The sequence below is a fragment of the Triticum aestivum genome, chromosome 5A (assembly GCF_018294505.1).
Source record: "Triticum aestivum cultivar Chinese Spring chromosome 5A, IWGSC CS RefSeq v2.1, whole genome shotgun sequence".
In the NCBI taxonomy this organism is placed as follows: Eukaryota; Viridiplantae; Streptophyta; class Magnoliopsida; order Poales; family Poaceae; genus Triticum; species Triticum aestivum.
The window spans coordinates 560087073-560108601 of NC_057806.1; the positions used below are offsets into that span (position 1 = coordinate 560087073).

At 43.8% G+C, this 21529-nt stretch overlaps 1 protein-coding gene and 1 pseudogene across 1 annotated transcript; both read right to left on the reverse strand.

The window, feature by feature from the left end:
* Positions 1-5019: 5019 nt before the first annotated feature.
* Positions 5020-6432, reverse strand: LOC123107687 (cytosolic sulfotransferase 5). The gene has a single exon (XM_044529639.1). The coding sequence runs from the start codon at positions 6371-6373 to the stop codon at positions 5267-5269; it is 1107 nt and encodes a 368-aa protein (XP_044385574.1). The 5' UTR covers positions 6374-6432; the 3' UTR covers positions 5020-5266.
* Positions 6433-7968: 1536 nt separating this feature from the next.
* Positions 7969-12799, reverse strand: LOC123107688 (ent-isokaurene C2/C3-hydroxylase-like; annotated as a pseudogene).
* Between the last annotated feature and the right edge of the window lie 8730 nt (positions 12800-21529).

Below are 21529 nucleotides of genomic sequence, written 5' to 3' on the forward strand. Positions count from 1 at the left end.
ATAACCATCTTTGATCAACGAGCTAGTCAAGTAGAGGCATACTAGTGACACTCTGTTTGTCTATGTATTCACACATGTATTATGTTTCCGGTTAATACAATTCTAGCATGAATAATAATATATATCATGATATAAGGAAATAAATAATAACTTTATTATTGCCTCTAGGGTATATTTCCTTCAGCTTGACCTTCAACCCACCAATCTTATATACCCAAAGCTCCGAAACGGTTTCTGTCGTTCCTTGCAATTTCTTTCCAAAGAAGATGGGGATGGTCTATCCTACTACTACTTGTATGTGGAGGAGACTACACCAGATAAACCAGAATCTAGGTTGCACATATATATGTTGCAAGATGGTTTTTGCCGCAAGCATCAACTTTTGGACCAACTCCCTCTCGTGCCTCACGAACCTAAGATTGTGCTTGCCAACAATAAAATTTATGTCCCGGCAGGCCTGAGTGACATTATCGTCTTGGATTTAACGACCTTGAGTTTCTCCACAACTCAGCCTCCGCAGGGTGTAGTGCATAGCAAGGTCGGCACCACTATGTTGGCAAGGGATGATGACGCTTCTGGTATTTATCTTATCCATGTCAGGGAGCTTCAACTACGCATTTGGCTCCACAAGGGAGACGACAGCTGGTTGCTCATCGATTCCATTTGTTTGCGTGAGATGTGTGCTAATTTGAAGATGTCAGGTTGCATGGTGAAGGATGAGCATACTGTTCGTCTCATGAACCAAGTGGTGGACTATGGCGACTTTCTATTCTTGGAGATGGGCGGATGCGTACTTCACTTGGATATCAAGTGCAGGACACTACGTAAAGTATATGAAATAACAAATGGTTGTTTGGTTGACATCTATCCTTTTATGATGATCTGGCCTCCCACGTTTCCCACGCTCAAATATGATTCCGAAAGGTTTGCCCTTTTCGCCTTTAAATCATATGTTGAAGCTACATTCTTTTGCAGTGCATCGTTCGTCACAATGTTTGATGCATTTGTGTTATTGCATTAGGTATATGATTGATTCGCTTGGGCATTTTGACAATACTAATTGAGTGACACCATAGCTGACCCCTAAGATGCATGGGTACAAATTTAATTACATTTTGCTTTCCTACAATTGTATTAGCCAATATGATGTCATCCTTAATGTCATTTTTTAGAAGCTAGCGATATTTTCGGCACTAGTTATAGAATTATATTTGACAATGTCAATGGTTGTTGTCTTTTGCCAGGCATGTCCTGATGTACTCCCTCCATACCAAAATATAAGACGTTTTCGCAGTTCAAATTGAACTGTAAAAACATCTTATATTTTGGTACAGAGATAGTATTTGACTATGGCAGACCACCTCAATAGAGTAATTGCTTTTGTTAAAGCTTGTGTTGCGACGGATGGCATACTTCATGAACTTATTCTTACGGTCTTCCCCTTGTATAGATTCTAGTGGTGCTTTTTGTTTTAACAAGGATCTTTCATTCTGCCACATCATTGTTTCCTAAACAGTTAGGTGTGCATAAGTGCAAAACAAAAAATTGGGCCTGATTAAGTAAGTATAAAATACATTTTTCTTAAGACTTTTTCTGTATAACGGATGAACATTCTATACATGTTTTATGTGTGGGTATTGCTTAGTCGTGTGTATATTTGTTATGCATGTCATCTATATCGAAGTGAAAAAAAAATAGACTAGTGGATAACAGTATGAGTTATTAGTGGGTAATTTGTGATTGCATGGCATTTGTCCTTGTATGTGATCAGAGGTTTACTGGAAATATATATGTTTAAGATATGAAGGATTCTAAACCATTCCCTGGAGCTTAAAAAAACTTTGTTGAACAAATGCTATTTTGACTGCACGAGTACATAAGTGTCTTACTATCATTGTACTAGACATTTGTCTGTGTTGTCCATTTGATCATTTTCATACTTAGTTATCTAACCTTATTCTCCTTTTCCTGACACAGAAATGCAACCTGAAGAAAAAAGATACCAGGGTAGTTGGGTGGCATGAAGTGGCATCAAGGAAAGAGCATTATTGAGCTGCATTTACTCTTTTGAGCTGGTAGCAGTTCTGGTTATATTTATTATAACCTTTTCTGGGTCAGTTAATTAGGAAGTAGGATGATTAAGATTTTTGTTTTGTGTGGTTGGAAGGATGTCTCGTTTGAACTGGTACTTACGGCATTCGGAGAAGTGTCTTTGTCAGAATTGCGAAATAGGTTTTCAGTTAGCAATGTATTGCTCCAATGTCCGAGTTAAAAATGGTTTCTCTGAGGCTCTAATGTACTCCCTCGCGTTCACAAATAGTATAATAGTATGTTCTAACTTTTGGCTAAATTGAATGTATACTAGCACAACGAGCATGCCACGCTACACATGCACAACGTGGCCGAGGTTTGCGTCGGCGTCGACGATATCTCTTCTATGGCGCCTCCGCTCTTGGCCGTAGTGGTCTGCACCTGCAGCATGTCCAATAATTGGGCACGGCGCTCTGCGAGTCCGAGGTGGTGGAGGACGTATGATCGGTTGCATCTAGCGATCCTAATAATGGTGTTGGTCGTGATTAGACATGGCGATCAAAATACTTCTTCCATTTTGGTTGTAAACTATGCATATTAGATTTGATTGAAGTCAAACTTCGTAAAGTTTGATCAACTTTATAGAAAACAATCTAAACATTTATCATAAAAAATCCATATGATGTGAGAATACATTTGGTAATGAATCTAACAGTATTGATTTGTTATTGTATATGTTAACATTTTTGTTTATAAACTTGATCAAAGTTTACAAAGCTTGACTTTGATCAGCTAATATGAAGACTAAATAAAAACAGAGGGGTACTTACGATATGATAGGTAGGTGGTTGCATGCACGCAAATGCTACATCAACGGGGATTTAATACGTTTACTGGACTGGTTGATATGGACCAGTAGAATAGCTGATTGGGGGAGGAAGGACCCGCACGCCCTAAAGCCTTGTGGTTGGAAGGATATATCGTTTGAACTGCTTGCATCGAAGCCTTGTGGTTCCACCCACTGCTTGGCTAGTATGTCATTTGGAGAAGTGTCTTCTTTTTCCGAATTGCGAAATCGGTTTTTAGTTGGTGATGTATTGCTCCAATGTAAAACCTCTGTGGAGAATTATAAGACGTTTCATAGACCAAATGTTTTAGATCTTTGATCTAAAATGACTTATATTTTTTTACGGAGGGAGTAACAGTAAAAGAATGGTTTCCTTGAGGTTTCTTGGAGGCCAGCATGACGGTCAGGCTAAATGATCAACAACCAGCAAAATAGCTGCATTTGTTCCCCCTCTGAAAGGTGTTGAAGACAGGCTTAGATCTAGATCCTGGAAGAAAAGAATGTGCCAGAGTAGATTGCAGAACACCTGCAGTTTTTCAGATGCACTGGTAAAAAAGCCAATGAAAGACATTTAACTTCAATTTTACCTTTGATAATTTTCAGGATTGGTGTGTGTTGTAATAGTTTGTAATAACATTATTTGTATCAGGAACCCATCCATCCCCTTTTCTCACATGTGGGCCTTGTTCCTAACCTCCTGGTTCTAATCTCTTTAGTGATTTGACAGCCAAAGGATTGATGCTCCTGCTGTACTTTATGAATGTCCTACGTTTGTTGCTGCATCTCTCTCTTGCAACAAGCATCAACATGTTCGTGTCAGTCCATTGGCAGTGCCAAAAAGGCTACTCAAAAGGGCATTGCATGTACTGGCAGCTACTGAAAAGGGCGTTGCCCTACCAGGCACGGTACAGATGCTCTAGATCATGAAAGAGAGAGTATTCATGCCACTGATGTGTAAACTTCCTTCTGTTTATACATGACCTTTTGGGGAAGATCAACTCTAATGATAGCACAATGCACTTGTTCTTGCTGTTGCTGGCCGTTGAAGGCCTGTAGGGTGTTTTGGGCTTCTGTTTTCCCCTTTTGGGTTTGCTCTCGGTGGAAGAGCTTGCTAAACCACCTCTGTAATGTCAAATTCTAAAAAAACTTCTGTAATGTGCATTATCAATTTTATGATAGAAAAGTGAAAGGGCGCCTCCTACCTGGCACAGCCTAAGTTCCTTTCAGGAGGCACCACCGGGTGGCGCCCCAACTACTAGTGTCCAATAATTGTGTGCGGCGCTCTGCGAGTGCAAGGTGGTGAGGACGTATGATTGGTTGCATCTAGCGATCCTAATAAGGGTGTTGGTCGTGATTAGACATGGCGATCAAAATACACTTTTCATTTTTATTTACTGTGTATATTAGATTTGAATGAAGTCAAACTTCATAAAGTTTGATCAACTTTATAGAAAACAATCTAAACATTTACCATAACAAATCTATATGATGTGAAAACACATTTGATATAGTATTGATTTGTTATTGTATATATGTTAATATTTTTGTTTTATAAACTTGATCAAAGTTTACAAAGCTTGATTTTGATCAAAGTTAATATGAAGACTAAATAAAAACAGAGGGGGTACTTACGATATGGTAGGTAGGTGGTTTCATGCACGCAAATGCCACATCAACGGGGATTTAATACGTTTACCGGACTGGTTGACATGGACCAGTAGAATAGTTGATTGGGGGAGGAAGGACCCGCACGCCCTAAAGCCTTGTGGTTGGAAGGATATATCGTTTGAACTACTTGCATCGAAGCCTTGTGGTTCCACCCACTGCTTGGCTAGTATGTCATTTGGAGAAGTGTCTTCTTTTTCCGAATTGCGAAATCGGTTTTTAGTTGGTGATGTATTGCTCCAATGTAAAACCTCTGTGGAGAATTATAAGACGTTTTAGAGACCAAATGTTTGATTTAAAACGACTTATAATTCTTTACGGAGGGAGTAACAGTAAAAGAATGGTTTCCTTGAGGTTTCTTGGAGGCCAGCATGACGGTCAGGCTAAATGATCAACAACCAGCAAAATGCTCTGGAAAATGCATCTATTCCCCTTCTTGAGATGACATGGAAAGCAGAACATAATAAAAAGCTGCATATGAAGGTTTTGAAAATTTAACAAATGAGCACGGTTTAGCTTAATTAGCTGCATTCATTCCCCCTCTGGAAGGTGTTGATGTAATACTTGTTCTTACCAATGTACTCTACTAGTAATTCACACATTACATTACAGAAACTGCAGAAAACGGAACACTGCAGTCTTGCTTGATTCAGTCCACATGGAAACCCGACCTGCATTGATCGCATCATGTTATTCATTTTTTTTCTTGGGCCGTCGAACGATCTATGGTGCTCCGGCGCCGGTCCCGTGGTGCTCCACCGCGTGCCCGGAGTGGACGAATGAAAACCCTGTGCCATGCAGGGCGTCCTCGACGATGGCGTCCAGCCTCGCCGCCATCTCCGGCGTCATCTGGTTGCGCCAGTCGCCGGCCACCCCCTTCCTGAAGAAGGCGTCGTTGGGCACGGCCAGCGCCGGCGCGCCGCTCCTGTTCACCTCCAGGCTACTCAGCTTCTCCAGGCTGCACAGCTCCACCACGGATTCTACCACGCCGGCGTCCTCCTCCGCCGATGTGAACGGGCACCCGAGGAACTGCGCGAGCTTTCCGACATTCTCAGCAGGGTCGCGCAGCATCTCCTCGTACCTGAGGAAGAGCACCTTGTCCGGGTGTCCCTCGCTCGCCTCCCAGTACTCGGCGGCGTGCCGCCAAGCCGGTCCGTACCCGCTGCGTCCCTCACAGAACACCTCGAAGAGCTCCATGAAGTCGAGGTCGCCGGCGTCGTGGGGGAGAAACTTCTTGAGGAACCAGTACCAGGACACCATCACGTCCTTGGGGTCCCGGCAGAGGTACACGATGCGGCATCCAGCGGTGACGCGCTCCGGCAGTTGAGAGTAGGCCCAGTGGGTGCCGAAGAGGCGCGGCGGAGACGGGTAGGCGGCGAGGACGCGCCGCGCGTCTTCGACGGGGCGGCCGAATATGTCGTCCAGGAACATGACGAGCCCGTGCGGGCTGCGGCAGAGGAGCGGGTGGCCTGGCGACGACGGCGGGTGCGCGGCGCGGTGCGCGGTGGCGAAGGCGAGGGCCTTGAGCCACGTGGTGCCGGACTTGGGGCAGGTGGCCAGGAGCACGTCCGTGGCGCCGGGGGCCGGCTCGAAGTGGTCGTTGAAGGCGGCGAGCCCCGGCAGGAACCGCTCGGCCAGCCAGTAGCCGCGGTACCGGCGGAGCGCGAACGGCGGCCACCGCGTTTCGAGCGGCAGCGCCGGGATGACCTCGGCCGCGTTGTGCATGTGCAGCGTGGGATGCTCGTGCTCCTCGTCGGTGGCGGCGGCTGTCGGCGCCAGCGTCGATGATGTCTCTTGATTGGCCGCGGCGCTCCGCTGCTGCGCGTCCATTGGGAGGGAACAGTCGGCGGCTGGGAGCACGGCGAAGATCGACAGTGATACAGTGGAGTTTGACCGGTATTGGACGTGGCGATCGACCGACCGAAGATATAATATGGTATGGTATGGTAGGTGGTTGCGCGGTGCAAGTGGGACAGTATATATGCCAAATTTCGTGTTTTGACCCTTTTCTAAAACCTATTCAAAATTTAACCCTAGTTTGAAAAAAAAATTAAAATCTGACCTTTTTGCTATCGTCAGGACCATGGCGGTAGGGTATAACAACCTACCGCCAAGGTCCCTGGCGATAGGATTGCATGCCCTACCGCCAAAAAACTCCTAAGTATTGAACACAATGCGTGCTCGTGCCTACCGCCAAGCACCTTGGCGGTAGGGTTGTGCAGACTACCGTCAGCCCGGTTGGCGGTAGCGATGTTTTCTACCGCCAAAGTTCCTGGCGGTAGGCTGTTAGACCCTACCGCCATGGACTTTGACGATAGCAAAAGGGTCAAATCTCGAAAAAAATTCAAACTAAGATCAAATCTCGAATAGGTTTCAGAAAAGGATCAAAATACGAAAATTTACCACTATTGGATGGTACTGATTCATTCCACTGTGCAACTTCCTCTAGCTTCACATTGCAAGCCTAGTGATTCTTGTGCCTGCAGGACACAACAGAAAAACCCGCAGTTATTGTTGCTTGCTGCCATTCACCATCCGGCCGGACAGAAAACTCATGTCGTCCCTGCCAGGGCGCCGCAAGAGCTCATCTTCAAGCGCTAATGACGCGTTTGGTTACTTGAATCTTTTTTGTCATTTTGCATACTTGTTTCAAATTAGCTTGATTGAGCTAATGCTGGCAAAATAAATAAATATATGCATATTGATTGGTTGCATGCATTCCCTTTTTCTGCATCGTAGCAATGACTCTATGCACTATGTTTGATTGCTCGCACTGGCTGGGCTCATACTATTGCACATGTTGTTTGGTTGCATACGGGCAACAAGGTGTTGTTACCTTGTACCCTACACTGTGAGCTTACCAGCTACACCTTACACACGTTCACGCCGGTAGAACACTACTGCAATCATGACGAACTGGACGCTGATGATAAAGTTCTTTAGCTCAAACTGTCAATCTGACTTGCCAACTTCAACAGTGCATGCCTGCTTGAGCACGTCCTTGGAGTAAGCATCCTCAGCTGCCTGCTTACTCATAAACACTCTATGGCAGTTGTTTTTGTAACTCGCCACTTGTTCATATACGCAAACCATATGTGCTTAAAGAAATGCAACAAGTTATAAAGGTAAATCACATAGTTAATTTAATAGCCATTGTATATCTAAAAGTGCATAAATTATACCTAACTACACAATCATGTTCTATATGATCGAACTACATAACATATTCTAGCATGCACAATAATAATGTATACTTCAGTACAATACCACAATGGTTTCGTAGATGCAGTACACAATGTTTGCAATGCACTTCTCTCATTCTACTGCATAAAAGTACAACCATTTACAACAATAATGACATGTGTTAAGGTGAAGGTACCTGAACATCCATTGCCATGTGAATATACAAGTTCTCCACATCACTTCTATGGCATAGCATTGGACCACACGTGTGTAATAGGTTTAAGTTGCAAGTCATATCTTATGCTACCGTAAGGCCAAATTTCTCAGACATGTCAAATGAAGAAAGTTTATCCCCGTCAGGGAGCATCCACTCGAAGTGATATAGGAAATTTGCTAATACCATCTCAGTGACCGACGAGCTGAAATGAATCCCAGGGCATTGTCGTCGCCTAGTCCCGAAGGGAATGAACTCAAAGCGTGTCCCCTTGTAGTTTACGTCGTTGTTCTCAAATCTCTCTGGCCTAAACTCTTTAGGATTGTCCCAATGTCTAGGATCTTGAGAAATTTCAAAAACATTAATGAACACATTGGTGCCTTTAGGGATGTCATAACCCATAAGTGTACAATCATCTCTGGCCATGCGGTGGACAAGAGGACCAGGTGGATGCAACCTAAGGGCCTCATTGATGACCATTCTCATATAGTGGAGTTCAGAAAGGTCATTGTTATTAATGACACCTCGGTCTTTACCAAGTACCTCACGTACTTCGTGTTGTGCTTTAGCCATTGTGTCAGGATTGTGCATAAGCTCTGACATGGCCCATGACAAAACAGATCCTATTGTTTCCGTAGCACCTGCAAATACATCCTGTAAATGAAAGTAGTGGAAATTAAGTACAATTAGACCTTTATATGTGCATATATAGATTTGTGCCAATCCAAGAATTTTTCAAAATCAAAAGCTATGTAGAAACATAGGAATCATTGCAGGTAGTAATTAACTTTTTATCTTTCATGAACAATGTTGTAACTTGTTTTTTGTATGATGTAGACATCACACTGTGATTAAGTAACCCGTGTTCTATGAACATGGTACAGATGTGATATGTTTCTTGTGAATTGGATACCATATTAATGCATCAAATATATTGAATACATCTAACGACTTTAACATCACACCATTAGGGGAGTATTAGAGATCAAAGTAAAGCATGTAATAATATTACATAACCAATGACAAACTGATATGGCAATAAATTTGCATGTGTAAAATGTACCATCACGCGCCAATGATCTTCAATTTTATTGCGTGCATTTGACAATGAGAGTGCATCTATGTCCCCTATATGGATTTTGGTTGATCATTGGCAAGAAAATTAAGATACTAATGATTTTGTTAAGTATTATAGGGTTTTATTCTCTTTGCTAGTTGGAAAGTATCTTTGGTGGCCCTTATGACCTCCTTTGGTCCAGTGGAATTTTGTAGGAATGAAATGTCAATGGCCTCTCCCCGCACCTAACAGCTCCCTCCCCCCGCACCTAACCCTCGCTGCCGCCACCTCCCAAGCTCGATCTTGGCTAGCTTCAGCGGGCTTCGCCAGCGCGCGGGCTAGATCCGCCTTCCCCTTCCCCCACTCCTTCCCTCCTTCCCCTTTTTCTGCCCTCGTGCCGCCTCCCCGGGGGCCGGCCGGGGCGGCGCGCGTGCCTTCTCCTTCGTCCTCCCACCTCGCCTTGTCCCCCCCCCCCCCCGTCGCCACCGGCGGGCGCCCCCGGCTCTGGACCGGGTGGTGTCGCCGGCGGCGGGATCTTCTCTCCCCGCGCGCGTGCCGTTCCTGCCCGGGGCGGGGGATGGCGGCGGTGTCGCTCGGCTTGGCGGGGCAGCTTGGTGGCACAGGGTGGCCGGCGGCGCGCCCCCGACCCAGATCTGGGCCCTGCGAACCCCATCTGGGTCCTAGCGGGTCAGCCCCCGGCATGGCTTCGTTGTCTTCTGCATGGTGAGGAGGTGGAGCAGCTCGGACCAGGGGTAGCGACCCCGACAGCATGCTTGTTTCAGCGCGAGGGCTGGAGCTTTATGGGCCTTGGGGGACCCGGCCGGGCCTGGGCCCATGGGCCTGGTATGCTCCTGCTATTGCGTCCGGTCGGCTACCGTCATTAACGGTGGAGGTTGGGCCCTCCCGCGTGCCGACGGTGCTGCTGCCTCTAGTCTCGGCTCCTCTTCCTCGGTGTGCAGACCTCACTTCGTGGTGTGCAGACCGCATTGGCGCAGGGTGGTGGTCGGTTTTGGTGGCGGGCTCCAGAGCACCTAAGGTGAAGGTGGGGATCCGGAGAGATCCCTATTCTTATGGCCGATACCGACGCCGTGGCGCCTGAGGGTGCCACCAGACCTTCCTGGAGGGCGTTGGGGGCTACCCTTCTTCTTTCCTTGTCGCGTACCGGGGAAAACCCTTGGCAGCAACGTCATCATCATTGTGTCCCTTCTTGGAGGTGTTGTTTGGTGTCGGCGCTTCGGAGTCTAGGAGCTTGGTGAGAGATCTCTGGTGGGCGCAGTGGTTGCGTGGCTTCTCCGTGTTTTTTGTCGATCCGCTGTTGTCTGCATTTGTTCCTTTTGTATTTTTTCTTTCATTTCTTTTGGGCGTGTCTGTGGTAGCACCTATCATTGGTTGTATTGGTTGGTTGCTTTGTAATACAAAGCAGGGGGAACCCTTTTTCGTCGAATTTTGTAGGAATTCTAAATAGGAATTTTGTAGGACAAATTCCTTTAGAACCCTTTGGTTTGTACGAATGGATTCTTATTTCTATATAAGATAGGAACCAATCCTTCACATGTTAAAAAAACATTAGCCTAGACCCAATAGAAAAGTTTCTATCCTATTAATCAAGAGTGACATCTCTTTTCCTATAGGAATTGAAATGCATGTCATTTCAATTCATATGATTTTTCTATTCCTATGATATTCATATCCTATTAACTAAGGGAGGCCTAAAGGCTAAAGCTGAGAAAAATCCAAGACCAGCTTAGTTCATAGATTTCCGTAAGTTTCTAGTGGATGAATTTCCACATTGGGCTTCTAAATTCAAGGAAGACTTGAAACTTCTAAAAGTATAAGGTCTCTTCTGAGATCTCCGATTACCTAGACCAATTCATTCCTACTGTTGTAGTTTGATTTGACTTAATTGACCTCCCTGCCCCATGGGCAAAGCCCCATGTGCTTGTATATAACTCTGTCGAGAAAATTATGTTTTTGGTTCGTCAAGTTTCTCAAAATTATAGACTTGGTTCCTCAAGATTTTTTGGTATACATTTGATACTTCAAGTCTCAAAACCGGCTAAGTTTGGTCCAAAACCAGATTTTGAGCACATTGATCAGGGTTTGACTGGGTTTGACCACGTTTGACCAGGCTTGACTATGTTGACCAGGTTTAACTGTGAAACAGTAAATTCAAAAAAAAGCAAACAAATTCAAAGAGATATGAAATTTTGTGATAACCAACATGCTTGGATGCGCTAGGTGCGTGTAAATTTTTGTGGTCAAATAACATTTGAAGAGCTCTACTGAAAAAACATTTTTTTTTGTGAGCCAGAATTTATTTATTTATTTATTGCCACGAGCTCCTCAAATATCGAAACACCATATAAATTTTCACGCACCTAGCGCACCCAGGCATGCACCACGTACATTTATTTATCTATTTGCCGTGAGCATGGCACCTTTTTTCGGATGGCAAGTTTCAATTTATTTTTTGGGTTAGTTTTCTTTTTTCGGATGGCAACTTTAGTTGTAAAAATTATCAGGACCCGGAGTGCTTCATGCCACATGTGTGACACTTATCATTGGGGAAAACTATTTATCAGTACGCTAAAATGAGATATGGTAGTTATAGAGAAAATGAATATACTATTCAGATAAATAAAAAACGGTTAAATACTTGAAACTAGAGATATACTCAGATTAAAAAAAAGATATACTCACAAACAAGACGTAGATTAAAAAAAAGATATACTATTGTCTCTGTGGTTAGGGGAAACTCCAACGAGTCCTCCTACAGCCTGAGCAGCACGTCCAGCAGGTCCTCGTCGTAGGTTCCGGAAGCGCCGACGCCGGCAGCTCTCTTGACCTTGCGCCCCTCGATAACCTTTCTGATGATGCGCTGGGTGCGGCCGTAGCTTCTCTTCATGTGGCGCTCGCCATTGCTCAGCCACCTGACTAACCTGGACGACGGAAAGAGGTCGACGAGGCAGAAGGCGCCCAGCAGCTCAAACGCCTTGTGCAACTCACCGAGGTACTCGTCCTGCTGCTCGAACCTGCCGCCGAAAACCGCCCTCGTCACGACGTCGTTGCTGAGCGCCATCACCTTCTGTGTGACGTTGATGGTGGCGGCGCCGGCGGAGGCGGTGATGGAGCGGAGGAGGCTGGCCGTCTCCTCGGCCCTGATGCCCTCCATACGGTTCACCTGCGTGGAGCCGAGGAGCTCCATGATGCACACCTTGCGCATCTGGCGCCAGTGGTCGCCGTAGGGGGCGAAGATGATGCCCCTGCCGCCGCAGCCGGCGATGTCCACCGTGGCGCTGCTCGGCCGGTCCGCGAACACGGGGTCGTTGGTCTTCATCACCAGCGCCGCAGCCTCGGCGCTGGAGACCACCACGGCCGGGACCTCCCCAAGCCTGAGGAGCATCAGCGGGCCGTACCGGCGGCATAGCTCCGTGATCTTCCGGTGCGGGACGCCACCAGCGAGGTGGTGTAGGCTGCCGATGACCGGGAGAGTCCATGGCCCCGGGGGCAGCTTGTGCTTCTGTGGCTTTCTCTTGCCGCCGGCGAGCTTGAGACACCAGAGGGCGAGTGGTGTGCATAGCACTGTTTCAAATAGCCCGCTATAGCGTTTACAAAAGGTCTTGCGCTAAGAAATTTTGGTCCAAACAAATAAACAAACATTTTAAATAGCGCGCTATAGCTCCGCTATAGCACGCTATAGCATTTGAAAGAGGTCCGGCGCTAAGATGCTTAGCGCGCTATTTAAAACTTTGGTGCATAGTGCTATGAAACACAAGCTCAGCCACCCGTCCATGCTAGGCATACAGAGGAGTGATCAATCAGTTGCCTTGCCGATTGCAGAGACGGGCCATATATGCCTGTACTGTTGCAGTGACGGCCTCAGAATTTTAGTCCAATGTTAGCATTTTCCTTCGAAAAAACACACACGTTTTCAAATGCAATTAAATTTGATCCAATCAGATTTTGTCCCCTCCAACTGCCCTACGAGCTGGTGATGATGTCTGCATTTGTTGAATTTGATCTTGGCCGGCCGGCCACATATTCTAAGATAATGGGCGCGACTAGCTAATTGGCGTTTTCTTTTGTCTGAATTCTGGACGTACGACAGCAACGGCGAAAGCTACGCCGCCCAGGGCTTTGATCCATACTGTGCTTGCCAAGAGTTATTATCCGTAATTTAATTTTTATATGCACACTGTTCATGTTTGTGACTTGTGAGTATTCTTCTTGATTTTATTACTGTATTACTAATACATCTGAATTCGAAATGCACTATGTTTACAAACATTTTGGTGGCACACATATTTCGTTAGTCAAACTGAAGACCTAAACACCAGCAAAAAAAAAGACTGAAGACCTACAAATTTGTGCCCGCCTTATAAACACCGGATGGGGGGAGTAACTCGCATCATTGTTGTACACAGACAAACGTAGTCTAAAGGATGGCATGTCATCCTGGATTGATAATATTTAAGTTTTCCTTTCTTTTCCGTTTATTATGTACCCCTAGAGTATCTCTGGTTGTTCCCCCATCAACCATTGTAAAACTATTCTATGTTTTCCTTTATTAATGAAAAATGACACACAGTAGGGCTTTTGCCTTACTGTTTTATGGTAAAAAAAAACACAGATAAACGTATGTAATTTGTGGAAATTTATGGAATGTAGAATCTTTTTTTGCGGATGGAATGTAGAACCAGTCTATTAAAATTTAAGTATCCATATTTGTGGTGCTTTTTTAGGCTTCAAGATATACCAGTCTATTAACATTTAGTAGATTGAATTTGTTGGATATAAAGATAATCATTTTTTAATATCCTAGTTATATTTTTCAGCAACACAATATGAAATATAAAAATAGGATTTGATTACAAATGTGTTTTATCGAATCAAACATATATGTCCCATAATAGTTTTTATGGCTCTATGATTTTATATAATTATGAACAGTTATTTGGTATTGTGGAAGTTGAGCAATAAATCTTATAATTTGGTCAAACATTACAAACTTTTTATATTTGTGGAGATAATATTTGTAGATCTTAGATTTCTAAAGCAGATGGAGTACTCAGGTATAACATGGGACATAAGTGTGCAAAACACCAAAACTGTTGCCAAACATGGGTTTTGTTTGCAGAAACAGTCAATAAGGTACCTACTTTTTTTGAGAGAGAGAATGTCGGCCTTTATTGATTAAGCAACAGACTTACACAGAGTCTCCCGGATGCAATCCGGAGCAGAATGGAAAAAACAAAAACTAGAAGAGTTCAAACTAGCTCTAGCTAGGATATGAGCTAAAACGTTACATTGCCGACGGACATGCTGAAAGCGAGCAGAAGAAAGCCCGCTGGCCAAGGACTTCACCTCCGAGAGAACAGATCCCACAGCCGAGCGATCAATGAGGGAAGACGAGAGATGCTGCACCACCGATAGACAATCAGTGTTGAAGGAGACATTGGTGAAGCCCTCCTCCCGAGCCACAGAGACAGCCCGTCGAAGCGCCATGGCCTCCACCACCTCAGGAGACAGTGCGCCCGATAGGGGCTCCGAGCACGCGGCCACGCAACGGCCCTCATGGTCAAGCATCACCACTCCCACTGCAGACTTGCCCAGCTCTTCCGACACGGCAGCGTCAGAGAAGGCAACAACCGAACCCTGCGGCGGCGGAGACCAAAGACGACCGGAGCCGGAGATCTCACGCCTAGTAGCAGGAACATGATCATATAGATGTTGGAAGATGAGGTCGATGTAAGCCTTTGCCCTGGCAGCAGTGCGCTTCGGCTGGGGCGTAACAGGTTCATTCCTCGCCATATTGCGAGCCTCCCAAATATGCCAGATAGCCACCGAAAGCACAGTCACCTCTCGATCTGAGCACGTAGAGAGGAAGTCGAAAAGCCACTGCTTGGGACTGGAGAAACCAGCTCGCCGGAGTCTGATGTCGAAGGAGCCTTTGATGTCGTCCCAAACAGCACGAGCAAGGGGACAGAAGAGCAGAGCATGCTCCACTCTTTCCTCTTTGCCGCAAAACGGACAGTCTGTCCTGGTAGGAACTTGTCGCTGACTAAGTTGATCACTAGAAGGCAGGCAGTCATGAGCCAGGCGCCAGAGTACAACCTTCATCTTATTGGGAACCTTGAATAAGGTACCTACTGGTGGAGAGAGTGCCCTCACAAAGAAAGGACAATGCATGCAGAATCTCTCTCCTCTCTCCCTAATCAAAACCAATCCTTTTATTTCTTTGGAATAGTTTGATTATTCATTGATTGATATCTTATAAACTAAGAATATATTTTTGAGACTTTATATATATTTGCAATACTGGCAACAAGACCTTTCAAATAAGACAAACATGGGTTATATTTTAAACTTGTTTAAATTTCATTGCTTAAAAATTGATTGAAATAGATTTCACAAGTGAAAACTATTTTGAAAATGAGTTCAATTATTTCAGAAATTATTTTAGTTATTTATGAAATGAAAATAACTTAAGTTGTTTCAAAACCATGATTTCAAAAAAATATAAGGTGATTTCGTTATTTCCTGGACTCAAAAAACTATTTTATTCTCGGAAAAAAAGTCATTTCAATTGTTTAAAAACATTGAAATAGGTGTGGAATTTACTAAGATATTCAATAAAAACTCTCAAATGTTTCAAATATGTGAAATAGTTGAAATGTGATTCTGAAACATCATTATCACTTTATTGAAATAATCATCTCTATTTGTAAATAACTGAGATGCACCTGTGGAATATATGAAGTTATTGCATTTATTGAAACCATGGCATGAAACTGATGTGGGATATCATGAAATGATTGAAACTATTGTTTTAAAGTAATTGAAATCGTTGGTTTGCAAAAAATGAAATCACCATGTTGAAATATTTGAAATCACTTTTTGTGAAAAAATGAAAGTAAATAGATTATTGAAATATGTAGTTGAATACATAGATATATGTTTTAGAAAAATTGAAATAAATCAAATATGTGATATGTTAAAATTCCAACTAAGTGAAACTGAAATGTGTACTGTAATTACTGAGACATAGTTCCTCCATTCACAAATATAAGATGTTTTGGATATTTTAATGTGAACTACATACAGATTGAAATGAGTGAACAAACGCATTAAATTGTGTCTATATACATCTGATTCAGAAAAAGTTAGAACATATTATATTTGTGGGCGGAGGGAGTGGAATTGTAAATATTTAAAATAAGTGAAATATTTCAGGTAAGTGAAACTGAAAAATGTACTTACATATATATAGTTCATAAATATTCCAAATTAGTGAAACAAAAAAATTGCAATATTGCACTTATGGTAAATAATCAAAATGTGTTTTGAAACAATCATGGCGTCCGGTTGCCAAGAGGAGCCTCCCAATGAACGTATTCGTTCGCCATGGGGGAGGTCCTCCAGCGAACGTTTCCCCCGTTCGCCAGCGGGGAGGGCCATGGCGATCCCTAGTTGGCTCAAAGGCCCACTAAATAGTTGTTTTTAGAAAATGCCATGAAAAAAATTGGAAAATGAAAAAATGCCACAAAAGTTGCCATGTTCCTAGTCATCAACCAAAAAACTTGTGTGCAAAAAAAAGTGGCAGTGAAAGAAAATGCCACCTCTCAATAATAAAAATGTCATCCTCTTAAAATAACAAAATCGCCATCCTCACAATAATAAAAATGCTCATCCTATTATAAAATACAAAATGCCATGCTCTTACAAATAATACTGCCATCCTCTAATAATAAAAATGCCACCCTCTTACAATAAACATGCCATCCTCTTATCTTATATAAAAATGACATCCTCTTATAATAAAATTCCATCCTCTTAGATATTAAAAATGTCATCCTGATAATAATAAAATTGCTACCATATTATAAAATAAAAAATCACATGCTCTTAAAAATAAAACTTTGATCCTCTAGTAATAAAAATGCCATCCTCTTATAATACAAAATTGACATCCTCTTATAATAAAAACTAGATGATTCCCCGCGCATTACAGCGGGAATTAGTAGCTCAAAGTTTCTTGAAATACAATTAAGAGCAGGCATATGAGACAATTAACCAAATCAATCATTGCTATGAATAATAATGACTCCTTATTGTTTTTATTCATAAAAAGGAAAAGGCATATTGATGTGAAAGTGAGCACGTGGTTTTAGAATAGAATCCCTGACATAAAAATGATTAAAACCTATTAGCGGTTTATATTTTGTCAGGATTTTTGAGAACAATACATCTGGAATATCCTGTAAAGTAGAACTTGCGGAACATTAAACAAAATAATCATCAGCAAGAAAAGAGTATTGGGCAGATAACCAAAACTATCGATTCCTCCGCTCAGTCTACAATGTTAAAACAAACCACACCCGGTATGCTTAGAGAAAGAATTACAATCTGCAGCTTTGTGATATATATGAGCCATTCTTGGGAAGAGAAGCTATAGCCTGCCATTAAGGAAAGCAATATGGTACCATTCCATGGGGAAATTAAAATATCGTAGTCACACTACAAAGTTCTATATATGGAATCATTAAATGAGGGAGAAAGGCTCTTAAACCAGCATGAGATGAAGCAAGGTATTATGAGGCAAAAAAATGGTAGTTTTTTAATTGAATTGCAATTTCTTCAATTATGGAATACCAAAATCGTAACCCTTCAAAAAAAATGATCAGAACCCTAAAGAGTAGATACCTCCCGAGGAGCAATAATCAGTGTGGAACACTGTAGCGGCCAGCTGCGGCTGGCGAGGACAAATTGTAGTTCAGGAGGTGCACGGGGTCGACGATCAGCTTGGCTGCAACACGATACCTTGACCAACATGCTCAGGAGCTCGCCGAGGGCACCACATGACAACATTACCGCGTGCGCGTCCGTGGTGGCAGGGGCAGTGTCTTCCCTGGGCGGCGGGCATAGTACGTTGAGACTGCAGTCAGGACAGATAAACTCCGTCGGACCTTATTATGCCTCCAACATCAGCCTGCACCCCAAGCAGCGTACCTCCGAGACCTCCAGGAGATCCACGGCCGCTGTTGTCAACAAGTAGCGGCGGCGCCATTATCTTTAGTCAGGGCGTGATTTGCAACATCCTCAATCTGTATCTTTTATCCATTATAATAACTAATTGATAAAGTAACATTTAGTGCAATCCAAGAAGACGAAGTAGAGGCAGATGGAAAGTTCAGGAAGACATGGGCAGTTTGGGAGCTCGCCTCACTCACCTGAAAAAGTTCAGAATTAACAGTAAATGGAAACATTAATTTCCAATAGTACCATAAACCTGATGCCGTGGGAATGCAGCAAGGGACGAATAACCAAGTTTACTGACATTGCTAATACTGAAGAAAAACAGGAGCACAACACCACCTGGGAGCTACCGCAAGCACCAAAAAGCATACGCACCTGATGAGAACACTAAATCAAGCCAAGCGGGAGAAGGGGGAAAGATGCTCACGGCCATGCAGGGGCTAAATAGGCTGCACTGATATGGCTTGCAGGCCATGGCGGCGGCGAGGAGGCGGGGGTGCCGGCGAGCTGCTCCGTCCCAGGGTCATCCCGCTGGACCCCCCTCGAACTGGGACGCACCTGGTTCGTCCGATGCCGCTGGCGCAAGGAGGATTCAGAGCAGAGCAAACAACATGAGGGAGTTGCTCTGGAAAAAAAAAATCAGAATTAGCAACACTGCACAACTCCACGAAATACTATTGATCTTGATTTCTTCACCTTCTTCCTCCTGCCACCAATGGCGTTTTGGACCTGCTTGGATATTGGGGTGGCCACCTGTCCGGTGCCTGTTGTGCCGGTCTCTGTCGAGCCTTGCAAATTTTCCATGGCAGCGATGGTAGAGCATGAGTATGGCCGCGGTCCTCATAGTGGATTTGGAAGGGAGAGGGGCTCACAGCCTCACAGGAGGATCATCATAGTTGACGGAACAGAAGGGGATGGAAGAGCAAACGAACGGGCAGAGGAGAAGTCCAGAAGACAAAAGCGTGAGTCCGTGACAATAAATGGCCAGGTTGTTTGCTCGTATGGTCAGACGGTTGGTTCCACAACTTCTTGCGGGAGAGAAGGTTGGGAGGAAAAAAAAGGTTGATTTGTCTAATAAAAAGGAGGAAAAGATGATGTGGCACAATGATGATGTGGATAGGCTGCATGATGAGAGAATAGGTAGAAGTGGGGAGCAACTTCTTAAGAATGTTAGATGTCATCTTCTTATAATAAAAATGACATCCTCTTATAAAAAAAACTGCCATGTGAGAAAGATAAGAAAAGGAGATTTTTGGACGAAATTAAAAAAAGCTTCAAAAATGCAAGTTATCACGAATGTTCATGAATCACATCTCTGGAGCATTGCCAAAAAGCCCCGCGCTCTCGCCGGAGGTCGCGGGTTTGAAACCTCCCCCCACGCGCAGGTTGCGGGAAAACGAGTGTTCACCAGGAATTAGCACTCAACGAACGCCTCCAGCCATTCGACGTGGCAATGGCCCTGCTTTGAGATTCGTGTGATGGCGATGCGGGCATTTGCTGGGGTTGGACTTCCAGGGAGCGTCTGACAGCTAGCATTTCCCTTGTTAAAATAATCATTATCTCTACTTTTAAATAATTGAAACGCACATGTGGAATATCTGAAGTTATTTCATTTATTGAAATCAGCATGTGAAACAGATTTGGGATCTCTTGAAATGATTGATACCACTGTTTAGAAGTAATTGGAATCATTTATTTGAGATAATCTAAACGCCTGGTTTGAAATATTTGAAAAAGCCAGTTTAGAATATTTGAAATGACCCATTTGAAATATTTGAGATCACCAAAAAAATGAAGTGCTTCTACCAGTCCGTTGATGATATTTCAAAAAAAACTACCATTTCTTGAAATCAACTCGCAGTCCTGTTTTAAGTGAATAAGAAAAACGTTTCATTTTTTGCAGAAACCCCTTGATCTTCTGGTTAATTAACCCACGGTTCTGTTTTAAGTGAATCTAGAAAACTTGTTTCTTTTTGCATAAAACCCCATGATATTTCGTTTAATAAACTCGCAGCCCTCTGAAAAACAACATTATTTTTTGGGAGCGGATTCAAATGCTTCTTAAAAATATCCATAGCTTTTAAACCCTGACTACAACATTATTTTCATAGCAGATTTCTCATCTTATGAGGAGATACACTACTTAGAATTGCCCACATTCAAACACGTTGTGGGTGTGTGAGCCGTGAGGCCACCGTCGGCGAGGGTGGGAAGTCGAATAAGCGGCAACACAGATGGGATGCACGTGAACCTATTGGGGTCTTGAGTAACGGTTATCGGGTACGGGGCATGTGGTGATTTTTTTTTCTTCCGTTGCAACGCATGGGTTCTTTTGGTAATGTCATGTGGGTGTTAAAATAAAAGGAAGTAGATCTGTTGTGGTTATGTGCCGTTGCAACGCATATTTCCTCCTGGCAGGACACGGACGGATGGATCCCACGCCTTAAGTTAACAGGTACCCCGTGCCACGCACGGCACGTATAGGGATGGCGCCCGCAGGGTATGGGTACGGGTGGAGCTACCCCATACCCTTACCCATCCACCCTGAACTTACCCATCACCCATACCCATACCCATCAAGGGTATAATTTTTTCTCATACCCATCACCCGACAGGGTATATGGGTACCCGCGGGTAAATATACCCGCATTTACAACACATCAGTTGAGAAGAAAATAGTTGTAAAAAGCAATATATAATCATAAATTATTAATAGCAACAAATTTTAAACAACAATGTACAATAACATATTGTAACAATAACACATTCTCATAAACAAAAATACTTGCCTATAAAGTGACACATAAAAATGTTAAAAAAAAAACAACACATAATCATACATAACAACACATACATATACACTTTAAGTTCACAAAATCAAGATAAATCGTAGAGATAATTTTACTACACATTAGAGTTTTTATCTAGCGTGATTAGGAGGGTAAAATTAATACGTTATGATATTAACGGAAACCCATTTGTTAACATTTTAGATGGGTACATGGGTAAGCGGGCATGGGTTATACGATCCCATACCTGTACCCTTTCCACCCGACGGGTATGATATTTTCCCATTTAAGTACCCATGGGTAAATTTTTATCCCATACCTTTACCCTAATAGGGTTTTTACCCGCAGGGTACGCGGGTAATGGGTACCCATTGCCATCCCTAGGCACGTATGCTCGGAAGCAGTCTCGGAGCTAGCGAACCGATGCCTGTGAGCACCGCACGAGGATGAGGGTGCTGGGCAGGCACGTCTCGCCGAGGCAGATGGCGCTGCTCGCCGCAGGGTAGGCAAGAGGCGTTCTGTTGGTCTCTCTCGTTGCTCCTCCAGTCCTCCGTGGTTTGATTAATCATCAAATCTGGGTGGTTGCTGTATGCAGGCTGGTGTTCTTTGGGGCGACGACGTACGACGTGCACCGCTCCATCAAGAACAACGACCAGCCCCCGACCAGGGACCAGGTGGCCGCGCTCCAGGACTTCATCGACTCCAGG